Source organism: Clinocottus analis, unplaced genomic scaffold (genome assembly GCF_023055335.1).
Source record: "Clinocottus analis isolate CAN_PGR_092001 unplaced genomic scaffold, fCliAna1.0.p SCAF_6, whole genome shotgun sequence".
Lineage (NCBI taxonomy): Eukaryota > Metazoa > Chordata > Actinopteri > Perciformes > Cottidae > Clinocottus > Clinocottus analis.
The window spans coordinates 6,758,643-6,785,927 of NW_027176218.1; the positions used below are offsets into that span (position 1 = coordinate 6,758,643).

At 42.4% G+C, this 27,285-nt stretch overlaps 2 protein-coding genes across 15 annotated transcripts in view; both read right to left on the minus strand.

Annotated features, from left to right (window-relative positions):
- Positions 1-253: 253 nt before the first annotated feature.
- LOC137804528 (zinc finger protein aebp2-like) lies at positions 254-19,284 on the minus strand. Its single transcript, XM_068603820.1, has 9 exons — positions 18,716-19,284; positions 17,354-17,564; positions 16,805-16,912; positions 16,315-16,501; positions 15,254-15,378; positions 9,803-9,870; positions 3,043-3,156; positions 1,881-1,910; positions 254-1,107 (listed from the first exon to the last, which is right to left on the minus strand). The coding sequence occupies exons 1-9, from the start codon at positions 19,219-19,221 to the stop codon at positions 1,101-1,103; spliced, it is 1,356 nt and encodes a 451-aa protein (XP_068459921.1). The 5' UTR covers positions 19,222-19,284; the 3' UTR covers positions 254-1,100.
- A 1,142-nt stretch (positions 19,285-20,426) lies between these two features.
- The window catches only part of LOC137803610 (pleckstrin homology domain-containing family A member 5-like), a 76,207-nt gene continuing 69,348 nt past the window's right edge, over positions 20,427-27,285 (minus strand). For 6 of the 14 annotated variants that reach the window (XM_068602234.1, XM_068602230.1, XM_068602231.1 and 3 more), the window contains 8 exons: positions 27,163-27,277; positions 25,825-25,952; positions 24,415-24,621; positions 24,138-24,299; positions 23,072-23,205; positions 22,501-22,643; positions 22,112-22,211; positions 20,427-21,352 (listed from right to left, as the gene is read on the minus strand). In XM_068602234.1, the coding sequence (XP_068458335.1) occupies positions 22,120-22,211; positions 22,501-22,643; positions 23,072-23,205; positions 24,138-24,299; positions 24,415-24,621; positions 25,825-25,952; positions 27,163-27,277 (981 nt within the window). In that variant the 3' untranslated portion in view covers positions 20,427-21,352; positions 22,112-22,119. The remainder of the gene's footprint in view (positions 21,353-22,111; positions 22,212-22,500; positions 22,644-23,071; positions 23,206-24,137; positions 24,300-24,414; positions 24,622-25,824; positions 25,953-27,162; positions 27,278-27,285) is intronic. The other 8 variants (XM_068602236.1, XM_068602239.1, XM_068602233.1 and 5 more) reach the window with 4 other exon arrangements.

Consider the following 27,285-nt stretch of genomic DNA (forward strand, 5'->3'; position numbering starts at 1 on the left):
GACCTCTCCCTGAACTCAGTTTCCTCTGCAGGCATGTTCACCAACAGCTGAGGCCAGCAGGGGGTCTGCCCTGCTGGCCCGGTCATTAGCTCCTCCACAGCACGCTCCCAAAGCTGCTCCGCTAAAGGACGCCAAATAACCCGGCCAATCCCTCCAACGCACACATAAGGAAGTCATCTTCATACGACAATGGATCCATTCAAACACCTTGCGTCCTCATCATTTGTACAAACCACTTGCTTTTGTCAGCATGTGTCGTTTCCCTCGCTTTATTACAGAGCATTCCACTTCCATCACATACAGTAGAAAACACCTTTATTTTAACGATAACTTTTGAGTGCTTCAAAAGCAGTAACGTAAATGTATCACAACAACTATGATGTACAGTTGATGTTACTCCGGGAAGAGGAAGTTGTGATTTACACTTGGAGTGTGTGATGAAATGTTAGTCTTGTCTATGCTGACTGTCTACAAGGTTATGCCTGGCACAACCTCAGTCTTCATTGTCATTTACACGGGTAAAAGTACTGCAGTCAGGCGGTATAAATAGGATAATCTGTTTAGACTTCTCTCATGTACAATTAGAAATTTCCCAATATGCCTATACGTGACAGCTAACATAGATTATCACAGTAAATACGGTTCCGTTTTAAACTTTCACAAAAATCCACATTACACCAGCTTTTTCATAGTATAAAAAATAAGTTACAAATCTGCATAAATAGTTTACACAAAAAAACAGTTATAAAATATGCCGTATTTTCTGACATAGATACACAAAACATATTTTTACACCATTAAGTATTAAGAATATTTTTTTTGTTTGGTGCTTGTTAAAAAAAACATTCATTTGAATTTTTGATGAACACAAACTTTTCCAAAGAATTGTTAGACCCATTTTCCACCACGTTTGGCTACAACAGTTCAGATATACAAAACTCAAGAGAAAAATCTGCAGCATCGCCAAGTTCAATTTCCTTTTATCGGCACTTCAGTCCCCCCGTTCAGCTGAGGCAGATGCAGAGCGTCCCATCCCATGTAGATAAAGCTCCTCTATGAACAAGCGTTTCCCCTTAGGTACCAAGTCCACAGATGAGTCCTTACAGGCTGAGCACAAAGACAGGAGAGAAAGACACAGAGGGGGAGAGAAGGAGTTGTTCTGTGTCATGAGACGGATTACAGAATGAGAAACAGGCTTCATCCTGGATGTTCAGACATCGAGCTGACTTCATTTGTAGACTCATGACACTCTGTATTGTAAAGCTTTTGCCGCATGAAACTACTGAGGTCAATTAATGGAATAATGAACAACGGCCACATATGACCTCGTTGTTTGAGCGAGACAGGGGAATGCCAAGGGTCGCGCCTCCAAAATGGCCCGTTTCCCAATTAACTGGCTTCACGGTACATAGAACCAAGAAACTGTAGGCGATAAGTAATCATCTGCAATGATGTTTCACCACAGCAGAGCTACGAGTAATACTGCGGATGCTCGAGTATTACCATACCATAGAGGCATCAGCATCGTTTGATCTCCACTAGAGCTCAAAGAATATGAAAATTTAAAGCCTATGGTACAACAATATAGACGCTTGATTGTTGCGCTATGAAGCAAGAATTATGCTGCAGCTCTGTGTTGTCTGTGTACACAGACCAACATGAACTACAAAAGCTGTGACATCAATGCATCCCTCCACTATCTTTTATGCATTAGCCTTCCCTTTGTGTGCATACAGTAGCTGCATTATTGCTGCTACAAACTATGCAAATACTGCAAATGACTCGTCGACACAATACAGTATGAGGTGCACTACTTTTTTTTGTACTGTGTTGTGTAACTGGTCATATATTTTGATCTATATCTAACAGTCTCTGCTTACCTGCGCTTCAGCTGCTTTTGAGGAAGTGCTCTGAAAAGATAAGAAAAGTTTGTGAGGCGACTGTGCAAAAACATCGTAGAACGTGACCATGGGCTAAGAGGCGATTTCCGTCCGGTTGGACTTGTGAGAGAGTGCAAGAATCTCAACATGGAAACGTTGGTGAAACAATATAATCCTAGACTGCCACTACGTCAGCATCTTCCTGCCGCCCCATTCACATGTAGAGGGGTTCAAACACACTGCTATATTTACTGCCACAGGCACCAACCACCTCATTTGTTTGGGGATTTCATGCATTAGGACAACCTTGACATAAACTGGCTGAGTGCTGACGGTTATATTCAACTATGAAACCAGAGGCCAGCAGCAGCCCCTGCAGTTACTGAGCCTTCAGGTCTAATTAAAATCAGCCAGCCTGTGTGCTGATCAGCACACTCGTGAGCCATATATCTCCGGTAAGATGACCACTCTTGTTATTTTAGGCACATTGTTCCTCTTTCAGGATTCATTTTCAGCCTTTTATGGGGCATCATAAAAGCTACGCTTGTTTTTTCATCTCAGTGATGAGTGAACCAAGTCTGCACTGGATTTAAATAACATCATAGTTAATGTTAAGTGGAACGTGATGCACAAAAAAATAGGCAGCGAAGTTGCACTTGCATGGAAGCAAGACATCTTTCCTGGTTTAAAATATGTTATTTCTATTTAGATTTTTTTTATTTAAAACATGAGGTTTTGCAACTGGAGCTGGATCAGGTTGTAGAGTGTAAACTGTTCCTCTGATCACATACACACCTACACACACAGAGAAACAAACAAAAAGGGGTTTCTCTGCACTGGCCTTTTTAATTAAATTGTTGAAATCAGGGGTTGGTGCCACCTGGTGGAACAAAGTGTTAAGTGTGCCAGCCCCCCCGCCTCTCCCCTCCCCCGCTTGCACACACACACACCCACACCCACACAGGTGTAGAGGGCAGTGGAAGCACTTTTCAAACACTTCTTTTGTAGCACTTTCAAACACAATTCATTCTACTGAGGTTTCGAAAACATTTACAAATGGACAACATGTGTTTGGCTGAGACACACAAAGGATCTGCAGTAGTATGTGTGTCTGTGTGTGCACGTGTACAAAGAAGCCCGTGGTGTGTCGTCACACACTCACCTATAGATGTTTGGGTCTAGCAGCATGGCAGCGTCCTGCGGTAACTGGGATAAGTGCACCACTTTAGACTTCAGCTGCGATCGCTCCGTTTCATTCACCCACACGTCAGGTAGTCTGTAAGACAACACACACACACACACACACACACACACACACACGAAGAGGGAGAGAAAAGGAGTTGGAGCAGTGATGAATGGAAAGGGGTGAGAGGGATGCACAAAGAGCCTCATTGAGTCCAGCGCACATGTTAACACCTTCCTCTGAACACTGAGTATGTTTCCATAAGTAACATGGCCTTGACCAAAGCACTGAGACACACACACACACACACACACACACACACACACACACACACACACACACACACACACACAGAGAGGACAAAGCGTACTCTCCTCCCCCGTTTTCCTTATTATCAAGTAACTTTTACACTGTATCTTCATATTTGGCATTTGTTCACTTAGAAATCAAATGTGGGACGAGTAAAAGACTGTATTTCAGTGCTCGTGCATGCATTTGAGAGTGTTTGTTGTGCATTTAAAATGATCCAACAAGAAAGTAGCTTGAAGTACAAACACTGTGCGCCTCAAAACCGCTTGATTTTTCCACCTCTTTGTCTACAGAGATGGCCGCACATACACACATGTGCACATGACGTACTGTACTGCTCGGCAGCACCCTACTGTACCCAGCACAGTCAGGGAGAATGAAAGAAGGGAGAGTGAAAGAAGGGAGAGTGAAAGAAGGGAGAGTGCGAGCACTGGCGTGGCAAGTCGAGGTGCAGTAGAAACAAAGAGCTTTGCAAGTCGGCTGCGCCTCCCCCTCTCCTCCTACGGCCCCCACTCCGTCTCCACCCCCAGCATTCCCTCCGTCACTATGTGCGTCATCACAGGAGCCCCCAGAGATGCAGACATACTCGCACACACACACACACTGCAGGCGGCAGTTAGGCAAGCAGGCAGCCACCCAGCCAAATCACTCATTCACATGCCTAGTCAGCCCATTCAGTGGGATGGTGTGCAGGTTGCACTGCACATGCATCACAGTCAGCGCAACTGGGTGCAGGTAAGAGATGGAGAACAATAGAGGAAAGGTGATAGAAAACTGACGAAGGAATTGTACAGCACCAAAAAAAAAAAGAAAAGCCGAGCGAGGGGAGGAAAGATAAAAAGAAGTGGCTCATGTTAATGTACAAAAGCTCATTTTAACAGAGATTACAAATCCCTTTGTGGCACGTTTACATGACTGGAAGGTGGGCTTAGTGAACTAGAACAATTTAGTAAATAAAACAAGTAAAATAAAAATGAAGCATGAGACATAAAAAACGTAGGTTCAGAAAAAAAAGTGTTGATTTCGAATGCATGGATAAGCATCAATGTCATAAAGAAATTGTTCTAATTTTGGTAATTTTGGTTGAAAAAGGTACTCGGTTAAGTTGCAAAAAATATGATAAATACCATCTAGTTAGTTAAGTTCTGCATTGTATTTCCATTCTGCGGTGCATGGTAAACGTCTCCATCCCCTTTAGTGTTTGGATTGGAAGAAAGAGGAAGTCGGGAATAGGCAGGGACAAGACAAGAAACAGTTCCCTTCAAAGCAGCTTTAAAGTTTGGGTTAGTCTTGAGTTAGTGTCCTTGTGCAAGCCAAACCTCAAATGACAGACGAGGGCTGAGTGTTAAAAATGTAGTAAACACTTGTGTGTTTGTGTGCGAGCACGCTCACTTTCCAGTCACCGTAAACAAGTCAGAGCGAGTGTGCCATGGTACTGATGAGTTATTATATTCTGATGGATGTGAGGCACACATGTGAGACACACATGTCACGCACACACATTTAAAAACACCCAAGTGTTCATACCCTCCCCCCAAACACACACACACAAACCAATTTTCAAAGACATCTCCACCCAAAGACTCCATTCAGTCACACCAAGCCAAATAAAGACAAATGGATTTACTTTATTTTCCAGAGGAGACAGTTATTTGGCTTGCTTCCTTATGAGATAGAAATGTATATTGTGAGTGAGGCCTCTGCGAGGAGAGCTACTGGCCGGAGTGAAGCCCAGCCTTCCAGCCTGGATTGATGGCTGGCTCCAGGCCTCGAAGCTCCCAGTGTTGAAAGGAGTAATAAGTTTATAACAAAGCAGCAAAGTGTATGGCGAATGGCTAACACACTCGATGGCTATATATGGAACAACAGGAAGGGCTGTGGAAGTGCAATGTCCTTATAAACTGCATCATCAGAGGGGAGCGGGCTGAGAGAGTTGGTTCAGGGACGGCGAAGGTCACTGCAGCCTAAAGGAAAAACGTGTCAGCCAAAAAGAGTGAGAGCGCACAGTCACAGTACAGACGCTTCACTGTTGTGATTGCACTCCCACATGCCTTATGGATGCATGGAACTAATCAAAATAGTGATCGAGTGGTTAGAAAGGTGTATCAAGAGGCTTGCCAAGCTAATTCTCATTGAGCCACTCATAGTTGACCGTCGGGTATCAACTTCAGGGTCAAACCTGAGTCGTAGCAGATGAATCCAGTGTATGTGGGTATATTATTGGGCAAATGCATACGTTTGCGTGGCATCTAGGTTTATATGACTGCTTTGCTAGTGTGCAACCCTTTAACCCCGAAAGGAAGATGGTTTTATTAGGACAAGATAAAAAGCAACGGTTCCTCAATTGTAAACTTTATTACGTTTATAAACTGCTGTAAAGCATCAAAGTGTTTCTTTTATTCTCTATACCAAAGACCCGAAATGCAACCGTTTATGGTGCAGAATAAAAATGACACTCACGCTCATAATGCAGTCAGTCATTTGTGTACCGCTGATCAAAAGAAGAGAGAGCATTTTCACAGCTCGAATGGATGCTGCTTATGGACCATTAGTGTATTTAGAGATCCTTGATCTCTGCCCCTCTTCTGCACGCTGAATTAGTGTTGCCAATTTGATGTGACCAAGTTCCCATGATGTTTTTTTGCCTTGTTTGTATTTACAGTTACCAAATAATTATATCGCAAACCAGCTCACAAAGCTTTCAGAGCTAAACCCATGTTGTGCAAGTATGATAAGCACTGTGTAGTTTGTACAAAAACAATGTGCCAGCATGCCTCCGGTGGCTCGAGGCCTTACTGTCACCGACTGTGAGTTTGTTGTTCGGCGGCATTCAACAGCATGAAAGGGGAATCCATTCAGCCATCCATCAAAGACAGCAGTTATGGTTCTCTTTCTTTCCTAGCCCACCCACCTCCTCTTCCTTTTCCTCCTCCTCTTCCTCAGTGAGCCGCTGGTGGTTCATGTTCAGAATGGTTCACTCATTAATCCAAATGGAGTTAATGAGTGTCAGTCAGAATGTGAACGGTGTGCTCCAACATTAATAAACATGACCTCCAACATTCACACGGCTAATCATTGACTTAAAGACTGAGAAAACACACACACACACACAGAGCAACACTTGACCTTGACATTTAGGGTCACGACACTTGATGGCTGGCTAAATGACCACAGAATAGCCCGTCAGATACGAGGACATTACACTGAGGCGAAGACTAAATATTAACTTAACCAAACTGACACTCACTATCAACGATAATCTCAAAACAGTTTACAGCACACAAGATGTCTTCCCTGAACAGCGCTTACATGCCTGTGAAGCTTTTGGTTCCTCCACATGCTGAAGCGGTGTGAGTGAGGCGGTACTAAAAGCAGTAGCCATCATTTATGCATTGTGGTGCATTTTCTTTAGCCGTTCCAAAAGCAAAAACTCTGAAGTATAAGTGAATGAATTAAATGATGCGTTTATTTCCTCTCATGTCGCTTCACTCCTCAGCATGTCCAGCTAACCAGCAGGGAAATGTCAGGCTAAAGTTAGCAGCTATATCTATTTAGAGAATTTTGGGAAATTAACATCCCTGCAACCCAATTAAAGTCACCCAAAGAAACGTAACTACTGGGCCGTGTAGCTTTAGCATTTGCCTTTTAGGGCCACATCATGCATGTAGCCATAAATGAATCCCTTTGAGAAGCGTTTTTTTTTTTTTTTTTTTTTACAAATTCATGGACATTACATTACATTTAGCTGACGCTTTCATACAAAGCCACTTACATTTTTGCTACACCGTAAACACAGCAACAGAGAGAAGTTCAGGGTTAAGTGTCTTGCTTAAGCTCTGTTGGGGATAATAAAGCCACCCTCCCAGATTAAAGATATCATTGTGTGATCCTGTACCATCCCTCTATGGATGCATTATGTTTATTAACGATCAGAGCACTCTCTTGCGTCAGCGCAACTACAAGCATCAGTAGCGTTGCAGATTTGTCCTGCATAGGCGATAAAAAAAATGAAAAGCATCTCACTGTCGTTTTCTGTTTACTTCCCATCATTCACATTGTTTTCCTTCTGCCTCTTCTTTCTCTCTCCCACAATAGTTTTCTTCCAACTCCCATCTCTCACCTTTGTCTAGTTTCTGTCTTCCCCCAATCTGCATCTTTCTGTCTTTTAACGCTCGGTATCAATCTCAATCTGTGTCTCTGATTGGGATTAACTCGAGGAGTATTTCCTGATCACCAAAGTTCATCTTTCTCTCATTATTTTTATATGCCCAAGATTAAACTCCCACTGGCAGGGCGAGGAGGAGATAGCAGAGGTGGATCAGAGAGGGAAAAGGACGGATGGGAAAAGACTGAGAGAACAAGGGTTTAGCTACAGTATGTTCATCGGAAGCTGTCAGCTGCGATCTACTCCTTGATGCATCATCTGGGTTTCTCTGCCCAGTGCCGTCTTCGCCAAATCCATTTTTCTCTTTGTTGTCCATCCTCTTCTCTGTCTTGACCTTGTTCTCTTTTACCCCTCCGCCTCCTCCTCCTCCTCCTTTATTCACCTCTTTTTCCTTTCTGCTGACTTCTTCTCATCTCTCAACTCCTTCACCTTCTTTTCTCTTCCCTTTCATTCTTCCTCTCTCTGATCATATTCAGAGGCCGTGCAGTCAAACCCTTTAATGAGAGTGTGGGACGTGTGGTGGGCGCTTCCCCTGAGCAGGAACCCTGCTGAATGTTACAGCGTTCTGTGAAGCTCTCTCTCGCTGTGAGACCGAACCATTTCATAAGCACATTTAAAAACTGCCCGCCCTTCTGCCAGATTGTTGCAGGAGCTTAAGTGGTGCCAAGGCTCACCTTCACTTAAACAGGGAATTCATCTAAAAACGTATTGGGGAGCCACACAGAAAAAGAACAGAAATCAAGAAATGTTGGGAGCTGAAGAAGAAGAAGAAGAAGAAGAAGAAGAAGAAGAAGAAGAAGAAGAAGAAGAATTATTTAACTCATCCTAAGTAATTAAGGAGCAGTGTGCTGCCACGAGGCGCCCGGGGAGCAACTGGGGGTTCAGTGTCTTGCTCAAGGACACTTTGACATGCAAGCTATGGGGAGGCCAGGGATTGAACCGGCTACCTTGTGGTTTTGCAGGACGACTACTCTCCCCATGAGCTACAGCCGTAGAGAGTAATCATCTTGCAACCACCTCGACAAGCCTGGTCTTACCATCTGCTTGTCTAGGTAAGACCAAGTCAAGCAGATGGTACAGAACCAGCGCCTCTACATCAGTGAGGATGCTGGCGGATAATCCCTTTGAGGAGAGCCGAGGGGCTACAAGATGATGTGGACTAGAAGGGGAACTGAAATCCTGACACAGAGCGCTCTAAAACAAATATTGGATCAGCCAACAGAGGGAGGTTGCGATGATTTATTGCAAGCCCTGGTGGAGAAGGAAGGCCACCATGTTGAGTGAACAACTGGATGGAAAAGAGATTCTTTAAACTATCAGAGAGAGGCGCATATATACATTGTTGATGTTCATGCATGCGACCCCTGCTGCTTGAAAAGGAAATGTTTGTGTGAAGACTTTACATGGTAAGTGATGTGCATGACATTTGTAAATGTGCTGTTGTCAGTGATATTTTAAAGGTTAACTACAAATCTCAAAGTGTTTATGGACGCATATCTGTGCTGCAAACAAGCCCTTTGCCTCCATATACAGAACAGTATTTCAAATCTAGTTCCCCAATAGGAATAAAACTACAATGAATAACTTTGGCAGGTAGTTGGGACATCTCAGAAGTAACTGCTATGCGGTTCACTACAAGAGCAACAGGGACGCAGTGCACATCGAGCAGAAGTTTATATTGTTTAGAACCAGAATTGAGTCCAATATTGAGCTTATGTATGCATACTCGTAAAACTACTCCGAGACAACGATCTCACTCCTCTGAGTTCTGCGCATTCAGAAGAAATACTATTTTTAACATCTTTTAAGTGTTTCCCTGATAGCCGGGTTAAAGGATGAAATATTAACAGCCTTACTGCAAAGAGTTATGCTCCGTTTGCATCAAGAAAATGTCGACAACAGCGTCACGCTGTACATTTATTGATTACAGTCACAGTGTTGAAAACACCATGACAGTTCCAACGATAATTTTGAAAGAATGTTTTATTTTCATATCAGTACGCTTTCAAATGAAGGTACTTCAGTGTGATCCGTGCACCCCTCACCATCTGCTACAGTATTTTATTAAATCCGTAACGTACATCACGTCAGAAATAGTCATTTGACAGTAAACGGTTCTCGGCACTTTCATTCTTGCGTTTTGTCATCATGACTATTTGCAATTTATGCCTCCATTTGTTCTACATTTTTCAATTTTTGAAATTCTATCTGTGGTGAAGGTTTCTGCAGATGTCCAGGATAGTACAGGGGACGCTTTATACTCACATGTCCTCAGGTGTCCAATGCAGGAGGACCTTCACCTTGCCAGACCCCTCTTTCCTTTTGGCCACCACCTGCACAGAGACAATCAAGCAAAAACACAAGCTGAGCAATAAAATGACACAGTCAGTGCTACGAGCCAAAGAAAATGACTACTCCTGTCCTCGTGCTGTCAGTTTTCCTCTGCCGTAATGTCGACATCCGACACATGCATAACTGAGTAACCTCTAACCGGCTTCACCAATGGAAAACAACCACCAAAAATAGACATAGACATATATTTTAACCTACATTTTATGGTTAATTCCAAGACAGTCTACAAGTGTCAGATTAGCATAAATGTGTTTGGTTTGGCTATGATTGCAGCATTCTCTCTCGTCTGTGGACAACCGGCTTCAAAGGCATGCCCCCATCCTGGCCCCATCTCTCTGACGAATAATGAGGCTACATGCTTCAAACATCTCACCGAGTGATACAGTGGCTGATCATTACACTAATAAGCAATGTGAGCACTCTTAATAATGCATGCAAGAGCTCATTGAGATTTCTATTTTCAACAGGATCTCTCTCACATTCCCCTGCAACATAGTGTAAGACCAAGAAATTCAAAATCCTCAAGCAACCAGGCTTCGCTGAGAGCTGCTTATCGCGGCCGACATTGTTGAGAGCAAAGAAGATAGACGAGGGCTACACAAGGAGCAGTTATCATTGTAAACATGCCACTGGTGTCGACATAATCCACGACAGCAGACACTTTGTGCTTTAGACAGTGGGTGCGTCTGATGACTGTCACCCACTGTCAACATTTGCTGCATTCTAACTTGCATTTATTTTATTTTTGCTGGGTCACCTCAACACTTAATGTGCCCAAACACCCACAATTATCAAGGGCTTTCTTCTTGGGAAAATACAGTTGAGACAATACACGGTTCCCTAAACAGTTGGCCCCTTTCATGCATAACATGTCCTCTATCATGCTGTGTTGGTTTATAGTAAAACTGGACTGGAATTCACAGAGACATTGAAAGTAGGGGAAAGTAAAGCTGGAAAAATAAGCAGGAGTGTCATAAATAGCCAGAGATACAACCTTTTGCGTCAATTGGCTCTTTTTCCTGTTAGGAATGTCTATTTTTAGGATGGGGAATGAGCTCACATGCGAAGAACTTCGCTTACGCACATAAATATCTGAAATTATTCCTGTGACTCTGGGGAATGGCTGCGGCATTGATGGAAACTGGTTCGAGGACAGGAGGGACGAGGCTCCACCGAGAGGAGACACACAGACGGAGACCCAGAATCATTGTCTTCCTCATCTTGAACCTTTCCTGTCGTTCCACTTTTGAGCCAACCGTTTGTAACCTTATTCTTTATTTATCTCCCTGATCTGACAAATTGGCCTTTTTTTCCATGCTGGTCCATGTTTTTGTCTGCCGTCTAGCACAAAGCAAAACAGTGTGTTATTCGTCTTTTCCGTACTTTCTAAACTGTTATGTTAGAACATATCCTTCTCCCGTGTTGCGGTGAGTAAAAGAGCGGCAAGAAGGGGTGTTTACTTTTGATAAGCTGCTGTCTGACACATCCAACCCATTTAGCTATACTTTGATCAACTTTTTGTAAGAAATATTGAGGCTCTGCTCAGAGATATGAATGTTGTTGTTGTTGTTGTTGTTGTTGGCTCGGTGCCTTCTTTTTTGTCTGTGAGAAGCGAAGCGAACCGCAGCCAAGTTGGCAAATCAACCTTGTTGTTGCCTCTTGTCTGTAATACAGTGTTCAAGCGTAAAACTGGAAAAGAAAACAAGAGGCAGAGCAACACAGCACAACAGTATCTGTGAGGGAACCGTCAAATGACTTGAGCTTCTCACACTTAAATAGAAATACTGTTGATGTGAAATCTAAACCCTTCCTTGGACCCAGGCAGGTTTTTGCTAGATTTTATATTCACAAACAAAACTTTTGTAAATATCCACCTAGTTTGCTGCCTTTCCTTTCAATGTCTCTTGTGCCCACGACGCCATATGAAGAATCACACAAGTGTGTATTACCCTCTCTGAACGACAATGATCTGAATCTCAAATGAAAATACATTAAGATCTTTTACAGTGTTTTTAATTGACTTTTAATTGTGCGTTGTTTGACTGTATATACAAGTCCCGTTGTGTATTTAAAGTGTATTCTACTTTATTCATTAACAAAACAATCCTGTCACTCTGTAAAACAGGAACAATACTTTAGAGTAGGCTGGATGTTAATCTGCCAATAAAAACAGATATTTCTTGTGCTTTTTTTGAATCACGATCAAATTGAATTGCTATTAGAGACCCCTCTTTCACGTTTCCAAATCAATCTTTAAAGAGAAAAGAAAACTCCTTCCCTGCTTCTCAGAGCATTCGTCTCGCCTCATAAATTAACATTGCTATTTGTTCTTGTTAATCTGCCTCAGCCATTATCTCCTGGCTTCCCACCAGGGCTTGGCTGGCTGCTGCACGGTGGATCCACACGTGGGTGAAGAGACAACCTCTCGGAGTCAACAACAGGCTTCAGCACGAGCCTGAATCCTGCGCTGGCTGCAATGGACCCTCCAGTAAATGCCTTAAGGCTAAGAGTCTGTGCACCAGCAGCTGCTTCACTGCCCTTTTAATTAAAGCAGCATAGCTTTTAACCGGTGCCCCCGGGGCTACTCAAAGCACCAGGTTAATGATCACAATCTCAGGCTACACTCAAACAGGCCATGGCCATGTATGTAAAGCCTGAAGATGAAGAAGTGAGCCCGTGTTTAACCAGCATGAAGTGATTTGTGAGCCGAGTGCTTTGAGAATGGCAGTTGGTGCTTGAAGGGACAGATCGTAATCCTCTATAGACCCGAGAGATGGAGGTAAGAAAGAGCAGGAGGACACGGGGAGTGAACATTAGTGAGGCTCCGAAGCGAGGCAGTGAAAACTGCAGGACCGAAGCCGGGGGAGGGCAGGCCTGCTAAAACCGGGTGCCTGTCTAGTTTCAGGGGGGTCAAGCTGTGGATGACGCAGATTGGCGCAATAACAAAAATATCCCATCATAAACATGGCTGAGCTGCTCTGGCATGTCAGCAGGCCCACTGGCCAAACTCCACAGAACCCCCACAGCTCCACTCCATCTCCCCGGGCCTGGGAGGGTCCGCTGGGGCCCGGGGTCTGACGCAGCACCGCAGTCCTCTTCCACCACAACCCTCCAAGGATTAGAGAAAAGGAGAACGTCTGCCATACTGGCCAGATCTCCTTCCGATTCCATGACCCTGAACTTCACTTAACCCCTTTTTAGTTGTCCTTTCTCTCCGAGTCTCCTTTTTCTCTCCCTCCCCTGGCTGGCCCGTCCTCCCTCTCAGTCTGCGTCCAAATATGTGGTTACCTCTCTTAACCTCTTCCCAAGCTTTATCTTCACTGTTTTTTTTCCTCTCTGAGCTTTTCTTTTAAAATTCTTGGCTGCTGGTAAGCAGTTGAGGTTTGCAGGGAGCCGAGCAAAGCAGAAAAGAGTTGAAAGGGACCGAGCTGAGAGCAGACAAATACTGTAGTGAGGATAACAGCAGTGTCAACACTCTAATTACACTTTCACAGGAACAGAAGCATCGACAGTGAGCTTGTCTGAAACAGCACATTGTCAGAAATGCTTGAATTATTTGGAGTGGAAATCCTTCAAAGTAGCTTCATTGCCATCTATTTGCATGCTGTGAATGTGCATTCATGCATTAGAGACATGCAGGTTTATTTAGATCAGCTGCAACCTTGTGGGCACCAAATACACACACACACACTTTCAATGTTATTAGCTTAAATATCTTTAATAAATTATAGATTACCGACTTTGCATCATGGACTTTAAATCATTCTGACAATGTGATCTTTTTCTTGGATGGGGTTTTATTTGTCTGCTAATTTATGTCATGTATGCTTCCACAAGCAAGCTGTACTTAAAATCCAACTATTTAAGTTATTGAAGTTTTCTTTAACTCAAATTAAGAAAGGGGCCTCATGTAACAGTGGATGCACGTTCTTTGCTTTGCTATATGATGTGATTTTGCACACGTGTCATATTGTGATGTATTTTGATATCAGAAAATATCCATAATTTATTCCACTCACTGAGGGGGAAAACAAAAACAAAAAAACAAACAAATTTACTTTACAGAGTGCAAGAAACAGGCAACACAGGCCAAAAGTCTGCTGTGAAGTTCCCAATGGAAACCGGTTGATTGTTGATGACTAAAGAGTCCGTTTCTGTACGAAAATGAGCGACTGCTGAGAAACAGCGGATAATAATCCTTTCATCTTTCCACCGTCATGTACTGTTGGGATTTTGAACCGGGGAGAGAGCGCTCCCTAGTGGAACCGCACAAGAAAAGCAGTCGTTCACAAAATAAATCTGCCATTCACACCAAGATGTCATCATGGTTAACCTCCCTCAATAATTCCTCTGCTGTTTGAAGCCGTCGTCAGTGAGAGAAGGAGAATCTTTCACCGGAAAAAATATGTTTTTCCGATGAGTGCTCGTATGTGCCCTCAACAGAATGGTGCAAAGGCATTTTAGAGCTCATTAATAATGTATCGCGCGCTGGGCTCAGAATGGACGACACACAGAAACAATCCAATTGTCTTTCTCGTGAAGAGTGATTCACAGAAAAACAACATCGAGCCTGAGGGCGATTCACAAGGTTCACTTCAAGTGCACTCAGAAAAGATCTGCAGTGATCGGAGGCACATTTTTTAATAGTGATTCTTTAATGCCCCCTGTTGTCCAACAATAAAACAACATATGAGAAAAAATAGGTTTCTAAATGTGAAACATTTTAAAATGTAATAAAATGTAAGCCTTAACATGATAACTACCCACATAAGCTTCATGTATTTTCAACAATGTCTCAATAGAGATACATTTATGCTTTTTGTCTTCTGACTATGTTACGTCAGTGTGTATGGAGCACAGGAATACTGAGCCCACTACCCCCATATTATCTAAATCACACATTGACCTAACAATCAATCAATCAATCGATAGATAGATAGACATTTTTTTAATGAAATAAGTTATTCCTAAAACAGAATCCTTATTGTGTTGGAAGATTTTGACTTTCTGATGTGGAGATTTAAAATATAATATTTCAATACAATAAAAAGTCAGATGTTTAGACTAGTAGCCTTAAACTCAATGAATACAAATTGTATACATCATTATTACAAGTTGAATTTCTAGTGATGGGCCCATGCATGTGTGTAAGGCTGAATCTAAAATTTGCAATTTTAATATTTTTAGAGAATTGCAGAGAAATGCATCTGGCATTTTCTACAACAAAAAAGAATGCATCGTTCAACCCTCGTTTTTAATGTCCCTCGGCTACTGGCTGTATCTGCACGCATTCAAATGGAAACAGGTAACCAGGAGCCATCAATACAAGACATACACAGGAAGTGAAACTGCACACGGACTCACCGAGCTGTTGAAGACCACACTATGGCCGTTGCCTACACTTTCGATGTGCGTGGCGAGGTTAAGACAGATGGCCCGGTGACGAATAGCATCCATAGTTTGGGCATCAAAGAAGTCGTGGTGCCTCGCTGGAGGAGGGAAACGGATTCATGTGAGAGCAGAGTCAAACAACGTGATCCGATATAAAAAGACTTGAAAAACCAAGGAGTTGTTTTGTAGCCAGAACAACATCAGAACTCTCTCATGACTGAAAAATGGCATTCCTTTCTGACTTTTAAACATTGCTATACAGCGACAAAGACCAAAGGAGTTGAAGAACTATGTACAACACTCTGGTAGTTAGATTCTTATGTTTAGTGATCTGAATGGTAACGTTAATGTTAGTCATGTCCAGAGTCTAAAGCCCAGAAAATAAACAACATTGAGATGAATAAATAAAATTCCAAGCTTCAACATGGCTGCCCAGCATGTTGCTTAAGACTCAATGGATCTCCACAAGAATATTGCTTACAACTGTTTTCACTCGCAACAAAAACAGAAAGAGGTAAATGCAAGAATATCAACCTCAAGACATCCACTGATTTCCAACCAGTTGATTATGATTATGTTCCATTATCATCTGATTGTAATGGTGTGGCAAACTGTCTGTTGACCTGTTGCTGCATTTAAAGTAGAGAGCTGCAAGTCTAAGTTTATTGAGCCTGAGGGTGGAGTTTTTGGCCGGTGCAGGGCTCTAATTCAAACCGAAAAGCGCAGCATCAGCATCAAAAGCATTGGCCGACAGAAACTATGCGAATAGATTAAAAAGTTGTCCTCTGAATTGCAGAGCATTGCCACGGGGAGAATCTGTCTCGCTGGCACAAGCGTCAGGACTAGTTTGTGTGCGAGCTGTCCAGCTCTAGCCTCTCCAAAAGGAGGGAAGTTAGAAGCCGAAAACATCGGCTAAAGCACAACAAACAACGCGGTTCCTCAAAAGATTTGTTCAGCTTGGGATCCTTACCAACTACTAGAAGAGGGAAACATTTTTAAAATGAGGTTAGTTTGAGTGCCCTTTAGGTACGTACGTAGGGAGCACCTGCGTTTGTTCTTGAGCTTCTTCCTCTTGTTGAGTCCCGCCTTGGAGGGTGACTCTTCCTTGAGTTTGGCCTGACTGGACATTTTGGAGGAGCTCTGCTGGCTGAAGTGGCTCGGGACGTGGCGAGCTAACCCTCCTTGGGAAGCAAAGCTGGCGTTGCAGCCACCAACTACACACTGCAGCAGAACACAAAAACGCGGGACATTTAGTATATTTGCCACTGAACAGGACAACAACTTTATAAACGACTAACACTTTTTGTTTTCGTTAATGGCATGGTAGGATAAGGACTGGAACAGCATTCATGTACACGTTCCATCACGAACACATAAAGGGATCTGTCCTCTGCAACCCGTCTCCTACACAAGTGAAACAACTCAGTCACTAACGACTGACTCAATTTAGATGAACGAATTGATTATGCGAACGTAGAGAAACGGCTGCAAATGCGCCGTGTATTTGATGAACTGTTTTCTTACCTTGAAGGGCTTGTCTCCGCTGTGGGTCAGCATGTGTCTCTGAAGCCAACTTTGACTGGTGGACGGTGTGTTATACACTTTACAACCTTTCCAAAGACACACAAACACCTGAGGGAGGTGAGGGGGAGACGGGAAGAGAGGAGAAAAACATAGAGGAAGAAAGTGGGGCTGGGTTAGTTGCCGAAAGAGCTGTGAGGGATTATTGGACAGACAAAGAGAGAGTTTTCTAATTATATCCGGCTTGGACTTTCTTGAATGCAGACTACAGGTGGAAGAGGTCCCGCTGTTTTCTGGTGTCTCTTTTGACTTAGGCAAGAAATAGAAAACGTCAACAAAAATAAGATAATTTCTTGAGTAGAAAGTAGTTTCAATGCTTTCGGCCTCTTGAACAAATCCTTTAATAATCAAAACGTTTAATTTAACTTGGGTATCTGTATGGCTTGTCAATGATGAAGCTAAAAAAAAGGACATTATCTTTCTTTGGCTACCTCTCGGACAGAAAACAGGAGACCAACATGAAGTTTGTGCTAAAGTTCATAGTCTGCTGACCCCTCCTCTCTGTCCATCCACATGAATGCCTCGGATGTGCTCAGCCAGATCCGGACTGGAGTTGAAGCACTGCGGACAGAGGTCCCAGCAGCAGGAGTAAGCCACCGTCTTCACCCCGGAGGAGCCGACACTGCTCTGTCCATTCATCATAGCAGGGGTGGAGCGCCCACTCGACACGGTGCTCTCCATCTCCATCAGGGTACTGCTGATACTGAGAGAGGAGAGGGTGGGTTGGTAGAGAGAGAGAGGGGTGAAGGAGGAGGAACACAGAGCCGTTGTTATAAAACATGGGTGCTAAGGCCACCGAGAATGTCTTCATAGCTTAGCTCAAGCGTTGCACAGCCGTGTAGAACAGGTGCAGACATTTCAAGCCACATTACATAGTTACTATGGCTGAAAGCCTTCAGGCTGCAACCGATTTTTCATGCATGCCGCTTTAATCACTCATGTCAAATCAATGATATCGTTGTATTCAATGCTCCGAGCACCAGATTATTAATTTACTGCACTGTCAACATCACAAAAAGGCTCATAGGCATCACTCAATCAGTCACTATCACTTGTTCCCACTTCTAGTCCAATATTGTGGATGCAGTTTTATTCATTTGAGCATTTCAATAAATGGGTGATTGACCTTCTCTGTGCACAATTGTGTTTGTGCAGAGTAACAATTATTGTCCAACGTGCAATTTTACTAAAGTGTGATGGGGAAATTTGAATCTTCCTCCAAAACGAATGCTGAGAATATTAGTGAAGTTGGGGACAACTTGCATCCAGCAGAGAAAGTTTTGAAAAAATATTCTTATATGTGATGTATACTTTTCAATAAATGCATATACAAAGACTCTGGTCTGTCCAATTAGGAGGGAGGATATATATATATATATATATATATATATATATATATATATATATATATATATATATATATATATATATATACATATATATACATATATATACATACATATATATATATACATATATATACATACATATATATACATATATATATATATATATATATATATATATATATATATATATATATATATATATACACATACTAATTTTTTATAGATAAAAAAAATAGTCATGCAGAGTATTTTAACATGCTTTCAAAACAAGTCAAGTCTTTATGTTAGTCTTTAAGTACAAATGGTAATTAATGAGGTGAACATGTTTTGGCGCGTGTATTTAACAGCTTGACCTATGAACTCATTTCCTCAACGTTAATTAGACAGTTGTTACCACTTGCTCGTTTGAAGATGAGATGAAATAACTGACGTTACAACTGTGGCATCAGTCTGTTCACAACCGACCCCACTGATCCACAATAACCGGTCACTCCCCCAAACCAACCTGTCCTCCGAGTCCATCCGGCTCAGCGGTTCTCCGTCCGATGAGGAGATCTCCACACTCGGCCGCCTCTTGCCGCCCAGCTCCCCGCCCCCGCCGCCGGGTTTCTCCCCATCTTCACCCACTGTTTTGCTCTTTTCGCAGTTTATCCCCGGCTCTTCCTTCGCTTCTTCTTTCAATGGATTATCGGCGGCGGGTTCGTCGGTTCCGTCTCCCGGCCTTTCCTGCAACTCCATCTTTTGCTCCGGTTCCCCCGGAGTCTCCGGCGCCTCCCGGTTCACCGTTCCGGCGCTGCCGTCTGTCACCGCCTCACTCGCGGCCTTGTCTGCCGCGACAGCGGGCTTCTGCTCTCCGCCGGCCTCCGCGTCCACCGCCGCTTCCATTTTCGGTTCTGCGCTCCGGCCCGGTTCCCCAGTTTCCGGTTCGGCGGGTCTCTCGTTTTTCTCCGTGGACGGTGCGTCGTTCTCGACGCTCAATGCGGTGGTTTCCTCCGTAGGCGCGGCAGCCATTTCAGCGGCGCACCGTGATACACTTACGGTAGAGGGTTACCCGTGGCACCGACAAACGCCCCACTGCAGAAGAAGGGCTGGGTCAGATCCCTCCCGTCTGCTCGCTGATTGGTCAGAGGCGGCACGAGGAGCAGACGCTCTGACGTTGGTATTTAAACTTCCCATATGTTTCCGAAAAAACACGCAGCTTCTGTTAAATATGGAAGTCTGCGTTTACTACATTTTAGTTTTTAGTATCAACATGCTGAGGGACAGTAAACTTTAATCAATGCTTTAATAAAAATAACTTGTAGGTGGACAGGTTGTGACAAATTATTTTGCTGATTTTCATCCTAATCTATAAGGACTACTTCTGGAAAAACCTGCTATGAATCTGAACCTACAATCAATTTATGGACATCTTTTCAGCCTTTATAACTCATGGATGGGTTGTTTGAGCGTGTTAATGGATAGTTATTACAAACTCAAACAATGCTAATCTCATAGCTACATACCCCCGTCTGTTTTGTTGCACAGCATTATAAAAACATTTTAGGGACAAATGATATGTTGGGTTTTCTTTTGTATGACAAATACAAACCAACGTCTCATTTTGGCTCTTTTGAATTGAAATATGAGGTCTCCACATATGCAGTGTACTGAAAAATAACACTAACTTTGCAGCTGTAAACCCACAAGAGGGAGCCATAGTTCCACATTTAAACCATGGGTCACTCACACTGAAGATCTCAAGTCTGAGTGACTAAATAATCCCATCCACCTCCATCTGTAAACTACAAATGACACATTGATATACTATGGATTATATCTATACTGATACACTATTCACCCATACAACTCAACAATTCTTAAGAGCTGAAATATAGAATACCCTTTGTGTTAAATGCATTCAGTCCTGCGGTACTTTAGCATAATACTTTGCTGTAAAAGTCCAGCACACAGCTGAACTCGAGCAAGTAGATCTACAATGGTCTCATTCTCAGTTTGCCCACTACAGCCGGCTACATGGGAGGTAAAGAACAAAACCCAACCTCTCGTTAAGAACAGCAACATTTATTTAACATGATATAAAACAGATGGGGATATGAACATTTGCAAATCAAATTTAGTATGTAACCTTTTGTTGGATACATCCCCTCCATCCCGCTGTACCATGTACATTATATACACAGTAAACCTCTGATAATTACACTTTGTACACACAATTCCTGGATCCACAAACATTGTATTTTTTATTGCTTTTTACATGTGCCAACTTTTTTTTTCTTAGTTCCAAGTCTTCAAACTAACATATCATAAAATAGAACCAAACTCCGATTGTTTTTCCTTCTCTCAGTTTAAATATATCTCTCAGCAATACAAAAAAAGACAGAATAGAGTGACATAAACATTCACATATGTGTCGGCAACAACGCGACGGGGACGACAGACGATCCCATTTTTAAATAATTACAACCCAAAAACAGGAGAAATTACAAATAATCTTGGTCTGCAGCAATAAAGTGGCTTCTCCTTTCATTTATAATGGAGAGATCTACAACTTTTGACAAATGCTCTTTACAATAATTGGATAAATATGAATGGGTTAGCGACTTATAAAATACTATAATTATCTGGTAAATGTAAAATTATGTGAAAATATGTTTTTGAAACCTTTTAGGACAGATAGTGAAACATGAATGGAAAATTCAGCCAAAACATTTTGTCACCAGACCCTCAAGCCAACAACAGAGCTCAGTCCATTAGCCTCATATTTACATATACAGACCAATGTTGGCCTGCATTCAAACACGAACCTAATAAAACCATATAAATAATAAAAATAACCTTAAAAACCATGTAAAAACTAAAAATGAAACTGCAACAATAACAGTATCAAGCTGTATCCTGTGGCGAGGGGAATTAACAGAGAAATATCACAGGGAAAGTGTTGTTGGTGGCATAAGAGCGTAAGACGTCACAGTGAGCATACAGAAGTCAGAGGTTAATAACCCAGAGTACGAGTAGGCAGTTTCACTCTCTGTAGGCTGCGGCCTTGTGCTGATGTCCTTGGGGAAGTCTTCAGGGGCATCTTCACACCTCCTCTGCTGTTTCCTTCATGTGTAGGTTTTCACTGAGGCCAGAGCCTGTGCTGTAGAGAGAGAGAGAGGGAATGTGAGACTTTTTATTGGGGGCAAAGGTTAAATTATTCTCCAAAAATAATACCAGACTTGGGATACTTGACATAGTTCCCCTGCACACTGAGTGGCCACCTGTGCAGTTTCATGTGAGCCAAAACAACTGCCATTAAGTCAACTTTCATCAATGGTTATAATATTTAGGTTTTGTTGACCCCCTTCATAAAAGGTGTAAAATGAATTGTCACAGTTAGTGGTTGTGTTGGACTGCATTATTTTCTATTTTCTATAATATCTTGCCACCTCATATGTAAATGTGAAGGACAATATCACATACAACACCACCTTTAACTATAACCCAGTAATAAACAATTGATTCAATCTCAATTTCTGACAATGTCAACAAACACTCAACATTGTAAAGGAAGATTATATGGATTATATTTGCATTGAATTGCCCAAAAGGTTATTTGAGTCTTATGATTATACAACAAGGATAGGGTATAGGGTAAAAACATGATGGTCCTACAACAATGTTGAGTTTTGTCATGAGACAACACAGACAATACCACAAAATGAGAAGAGTGTGGTTCGACAGAAACACAAACTACATACAAACGCATCACAACAGGCTTCTATCCTTTTACTTTTACATAACTTTCTATCAATCTTTTCATTATCACATGCTCGTTCTACCCAGAAGCAACGACTAAAACATTGAGAACACTTTAGCATTGTGAGTATGGACAAAACAGGTTGATGAAGGCCCTTACTGGTGCTACTACACACACATGAAGTGAGACCCATCAGTGAGTTGGGGGGGTGTGTTAGGAGTCTGTGGAAGGGGTGAGGAAGAGGACGACAGGCTCTTCACTGCAATGAAACAGAGCAAGATGTCCAACACACGCAGGCAAACACAAAACAACAAATAATCACATCGGGAGCTAAATGGCTAAACAACACAGAAAATAATCACTGAAGTCAATGAAATGAATTAAGAATCTACGCGACTACAGTTAAAATGACTGAACATAAAGACAATGGAAGCAGCTGCAGTGTGATGAACCACAATGAAAGAGTAGCCTTTTTTAAGAACAGCCTCACACAAGCATTTGTTCTATCAAATGCATTATTTGATCTCCTCTTCTCTGTAGAGATATACCTGCTACCAGCTTGCTGCGCTTGGAGGCCTCCGCTGCCAGCTCATAGGAGATATTAATCATCTTCTCTTTCTCCTGTACGGTAACCTCCACTTCGTTCTCCTCCTCGGGGCTCAGGGCCATATTAGGCAGCACATTCTGCATGCTGGGAGAACAAATACACACGATATGGCCCATGTAATATGCAGCTGTAGCTGTAAACATTGTTTCAGAATAAACACAATTACTTCGGGACAGAGAGGCTATCTCTTTCAAATCAATTCAAGAGGACTGACATTTAGAATTAAATGTCACAGTAGCTAAGAGATAAGAGCAAAGACTTTTATGAACATCTGAGGCACTGATGTGCATGGTAAGAGCAGACATCTATCGTGATGCCCTGCTATGACCCCAAACTTACCCCTCACTTCGAGAAAGAATTTTCCGCATGACCTCTGTTGGGGAAATATCAGCGCTCACCTGCGAAGATAGCCTCTCTGTCCGAAGGTCCAGACATAACATCAATGGTCTGAGCAACCTTGTCCTTGCTAATTCAAAGCTACCTCTACAGAAAGACCATGATGGCTCTCGTACCTGTTTTTGGCTATGAGGGCTTTGATGCGGTCCACTTTCCTCTGCTTATCAGCCTCCTGCTCAGGGCTCAGGGCCTCCTCAGGGTCTGACTCCACATAACGCTCAGGAATCAGCACTTTGTCCGGCACAGACAGCTGAAGGAACAAAAACACAAACAAACACTTTACATTGCACACTTCATTCAAATGAATGGGATACAACATGCTGTACAAATAAAAGAAAAACACCACAATCTAAAAAAAAAGGCAGATAAATCAGAAACTTATATAAACCAGAACATTTATAAACAAATAACAGATGATTGTCGTCATCATCATCAGTGCAGGAAAGCCTGTTCCACATTTTCAGTTGGGTGTGTACGAACTAAAACGAGCATCACCGCAGGCTTTGTCCTCGAGCGAGAAACACTTAATGTGAGACATTCTGCAGCACGCAGAGATCAGATGGAGATTCTACTGATGTGATCCAGAGAAAGGGCTTGAACTTAAAATCAAGTCTATGGCTTATAGGCAGCCTATGAACATATTTTAGGAGGAGTATTCATAGTCTGCACATGCCTTTGGAATAATTCTAGTCTACTGTACAATGTTATGCAACTTTGCATTTTGGTAAATAGATTTTTTTTTAAAGTATTTACAGTTAAGTAATTGATTTCCGAGGAAGGACTTTAAGTATGGAATTGCAGTAAACCTTTTTTAGTAGTTTGATAGTAAAATATGTTGTCAAATGCACTGTGGTCCACACAATCATGGCTCTTCATCTTGCTAAAATCAAAGTATCCTTTTCAAAAATGTACCTGTCAATCAACACACACATTTGTAATATTACCTTTATAATCTTGCTATATGCACATACAGTCAAATATGTGTGATATTAAGATGTGTTTTAATACTAATACCATGCAATTGGGTATGTTTCTTGAATTAGTCCACTTTGAGTAGAAAAAAAACTAAATAGTGGTATTGAGAATCAAATCCACAATACGCACAATTTCCTAAATAATCTGTGTGTATTAATATTAGCCCTCTCAGTCTGATGAGAAAGACAGTCGACTGCTGTGCCTCACCTCTCGGTCCATATTTAAGTGGTCATCCTGCGAGGCTTCTCTGAGACGGGCAATCTCCTCGGCGGGCGTCTCCTGGTCCTTCACCACCTCCTGCTCCCTGAGTGAGGCCTCCAGCTCTTCAATGCCACAGCTTAGCCCCTCTTCTCTGCGTCTCATTTGGGACTAAAAGAGAGACAGAAAAAAAGGGACAAAAGTGCAGAGAGATTGGTTCACATGGCATAAATTGCAGGATTTGATACCAGCCTACTCAGAACTAAAGTCAGCAGTCACCCAATACCTGCATCCGAAAATGATTTTCTTTTGTGAACGAGCGACTGCGGGAGGGCGTGTTCTCCTGGCTGCCACCCCGGACTTGGAGACCTTTCTTTTTCTCCCTGAGGGCCCCCTGCTGGTGGCGGCGGATCCTCTCCAGCTGCTCCTCCACACTCATCCTGGGCCGCCCGCTATCTAGCTGCTGCTCCATCGCGCTGCGAGGACGCGCCTGCTAGCCAGAGAGGACAACCGCAGACATGCACGCAGAACGGAAAGAGACACAGGAACACAGACAACACACACACACACACATTTAGAGAAGTTAATAATACTGCGGCATGCTCGGAGGACAAATGTTACGACTGTAAAGTTTTACAATGCAGAACCACAGTTTGGGTGTGCAGCTAAGTTGCGTCATACTGTGGTCAGTGTATACAAGCTATTGTTTGAACACATTCTCAATTTGACCATCTCGACTAATCACATCTCCTCCAGAAAAAAAAAGTTTTTAACTACTTTAAACAAAGTAGTCAGAATTGACATAATAACCACAACAATGGCTGTGAAGCGGCTCTTTATTGTTCACGCTTGTAGAACCACAACCTGCATGGCAGCTATGCACACACACGCATGCTGGCACACATGGGTGCATTCAGAGAGGTTTAGGGCCTATTAATGCCCGAGCAGGACAGGCTGATGATGTGAAGTGAACTGAGGAGAAGTTTCAGGTTCATGTGATGCCGTAAGGGGTTGGCCGATCTGGGTTCAGTCCAGAGCCCGAGGACGCAGCTTCCACTGTCCAGATTGTTCAAGAGGCTCGTGTCCAAGGGCCCAAGCTGAACTCTAAAGGCCTGTGACACACTCTTGTTCAACTAAAGGCTATGTGGCCAACAGGGAAGACTACAGAGTTCTGTACATATGCTCAGCTGACATTTCACAAAGTTCACATTTCTACTATATGTCCATTCTTGTTCCCTAACACAACACATACAGACACACCCTACAGTGTGGTGCACTAATGACATGGTTAGTATATTTAGGTTGATAGTATTGGAGGCTGGAAACTGTATAAACCAAGCTTGGCATCTATTTTATGACAGCCTGGTCTTGGGAGCATGAGTCACACCCGTGTCGCGTGATGGCTGCCACATGTTAACTTTCAGCCAACAGCTTAATAACCATAACAACCGATTAAGTGGAAAGTAAATGCAACTGGAGTGGTGACACGCTTGCTTTACCCACTAGAGATTTACAATGACAAGATAACAAGAAAAGAAAACAAAATACAAAATGAATCATCATTCTTATCATAATTACTATAATTATTATTGGTTTTCTACTGCTTAGAGACAAAGATGGTTTGCCACACAAAAAAATAGGCTTATCACTTTTCCCAATTTATTAAAGTTAGTTGCTGACAACGGATGGCAGTTACCATTAGACTCACCGTCCTGGGGTCGGGCCTCTTGCTCTTCCTTAAGGTAACATATGACGCTATGGAGGACGAATCAGGTACTGGAGATCTGGTCCTAGGTGGTACAATGCCAACTGGGTAGGACATCCCTAGCAGGTAAAAAAAACAAAACAAGATCAGTAAGTCACCTGGTTTCATGTGTCGCAATTCACTGGATTGATAAATATAGATAGATAGATTTATTGTCATATGCACAGTTAACAGAGTCACTCTGTACAATGAGAAGCTTGTTTGCTAGATCCTATTACAATAACTTAAAACTAAAGGGAAAAATTTGCATTAAAATGAAGAATAAATAATACAAAAAAAATACTATAATGCTAATAGTATAAGTATAAAGATATAAAAAATAAGGCACAGAATTTTAAGAACAGTAGAGCAATTATAACACCATACAGTTGTCTACAGCTTCACTGCACTGAGTGTATAAAGTGCGCTATGCATAGTCGCAAATAATTAAGTATGGTTAAAACATCAAGTCACAGCAGCAACCGTTTACAGTTTAGTGATGGGTGTGTACACACACACACACACACACACACACACACACACACACACACACACACACACACACACACACACACACACACACACACACACACTCTGTATTTCAATAAATATTTGTGTCATTAAAGAAAGGCCATACTTCTAGTTTCGCATTGCATATCTTCTTTAGTTCATCTGATAAAATCTTCCTCGTGTTGGTGAGACCTTGAATGTAAAGTCTGGCATGAAGCACACTCTACCGACAATGACAGTACTTCCCGCAGCAGTTGCAGCATCGGCAAGTTGTTACTATTGATCGTGTGGGAGACAAGCGAGGAGCTACAGTGTAATCATTCAACTTCAGAGCCCCTGCATTACGCTGTGCAAGCTGTTTCACTAAACTTAGGCCAATTTGCTCTTTATAAACCGTCTTTTTACAAAGAACGCATAGTGACATACAGTCTGAATAAAGTCAAGTTAATAGGTTAACAAAGTTACTGAAACACAAACCTGAGCAGTGTAAATTAAACCCAGTGTGCCAAATACTGGATGCCATGATATTCACTTTGCGATATATTGGCCGAGCATAATGATTTTGAAGAGAAGCCTAACCTTGTATTTATGCTCGGTGTCAAAGTGATGCGAGTGTAAATACCATGGTAACCGTGGCAGCTATCAGTACTAGTTTATTAGATCACACATTAATTATTTCATCAGGCAATAGAGTTGGTTTTGGGGCCAACAAAATTGATGATTTAATGGAAAACTGCACAGTTATCACAAACTGGCATCATATTACTCGGCGTAATGTACCTTTGTTTCCAGAATGTTCAGACGGGTGCTCAGATCGGTCCTCTCCATTGCTCTCATCCACTTCAGCCACTGTGGTGAGCTCTGGTTCACTCTTGTACAGCCTGTAGTCTGGGCCCTGCAGAT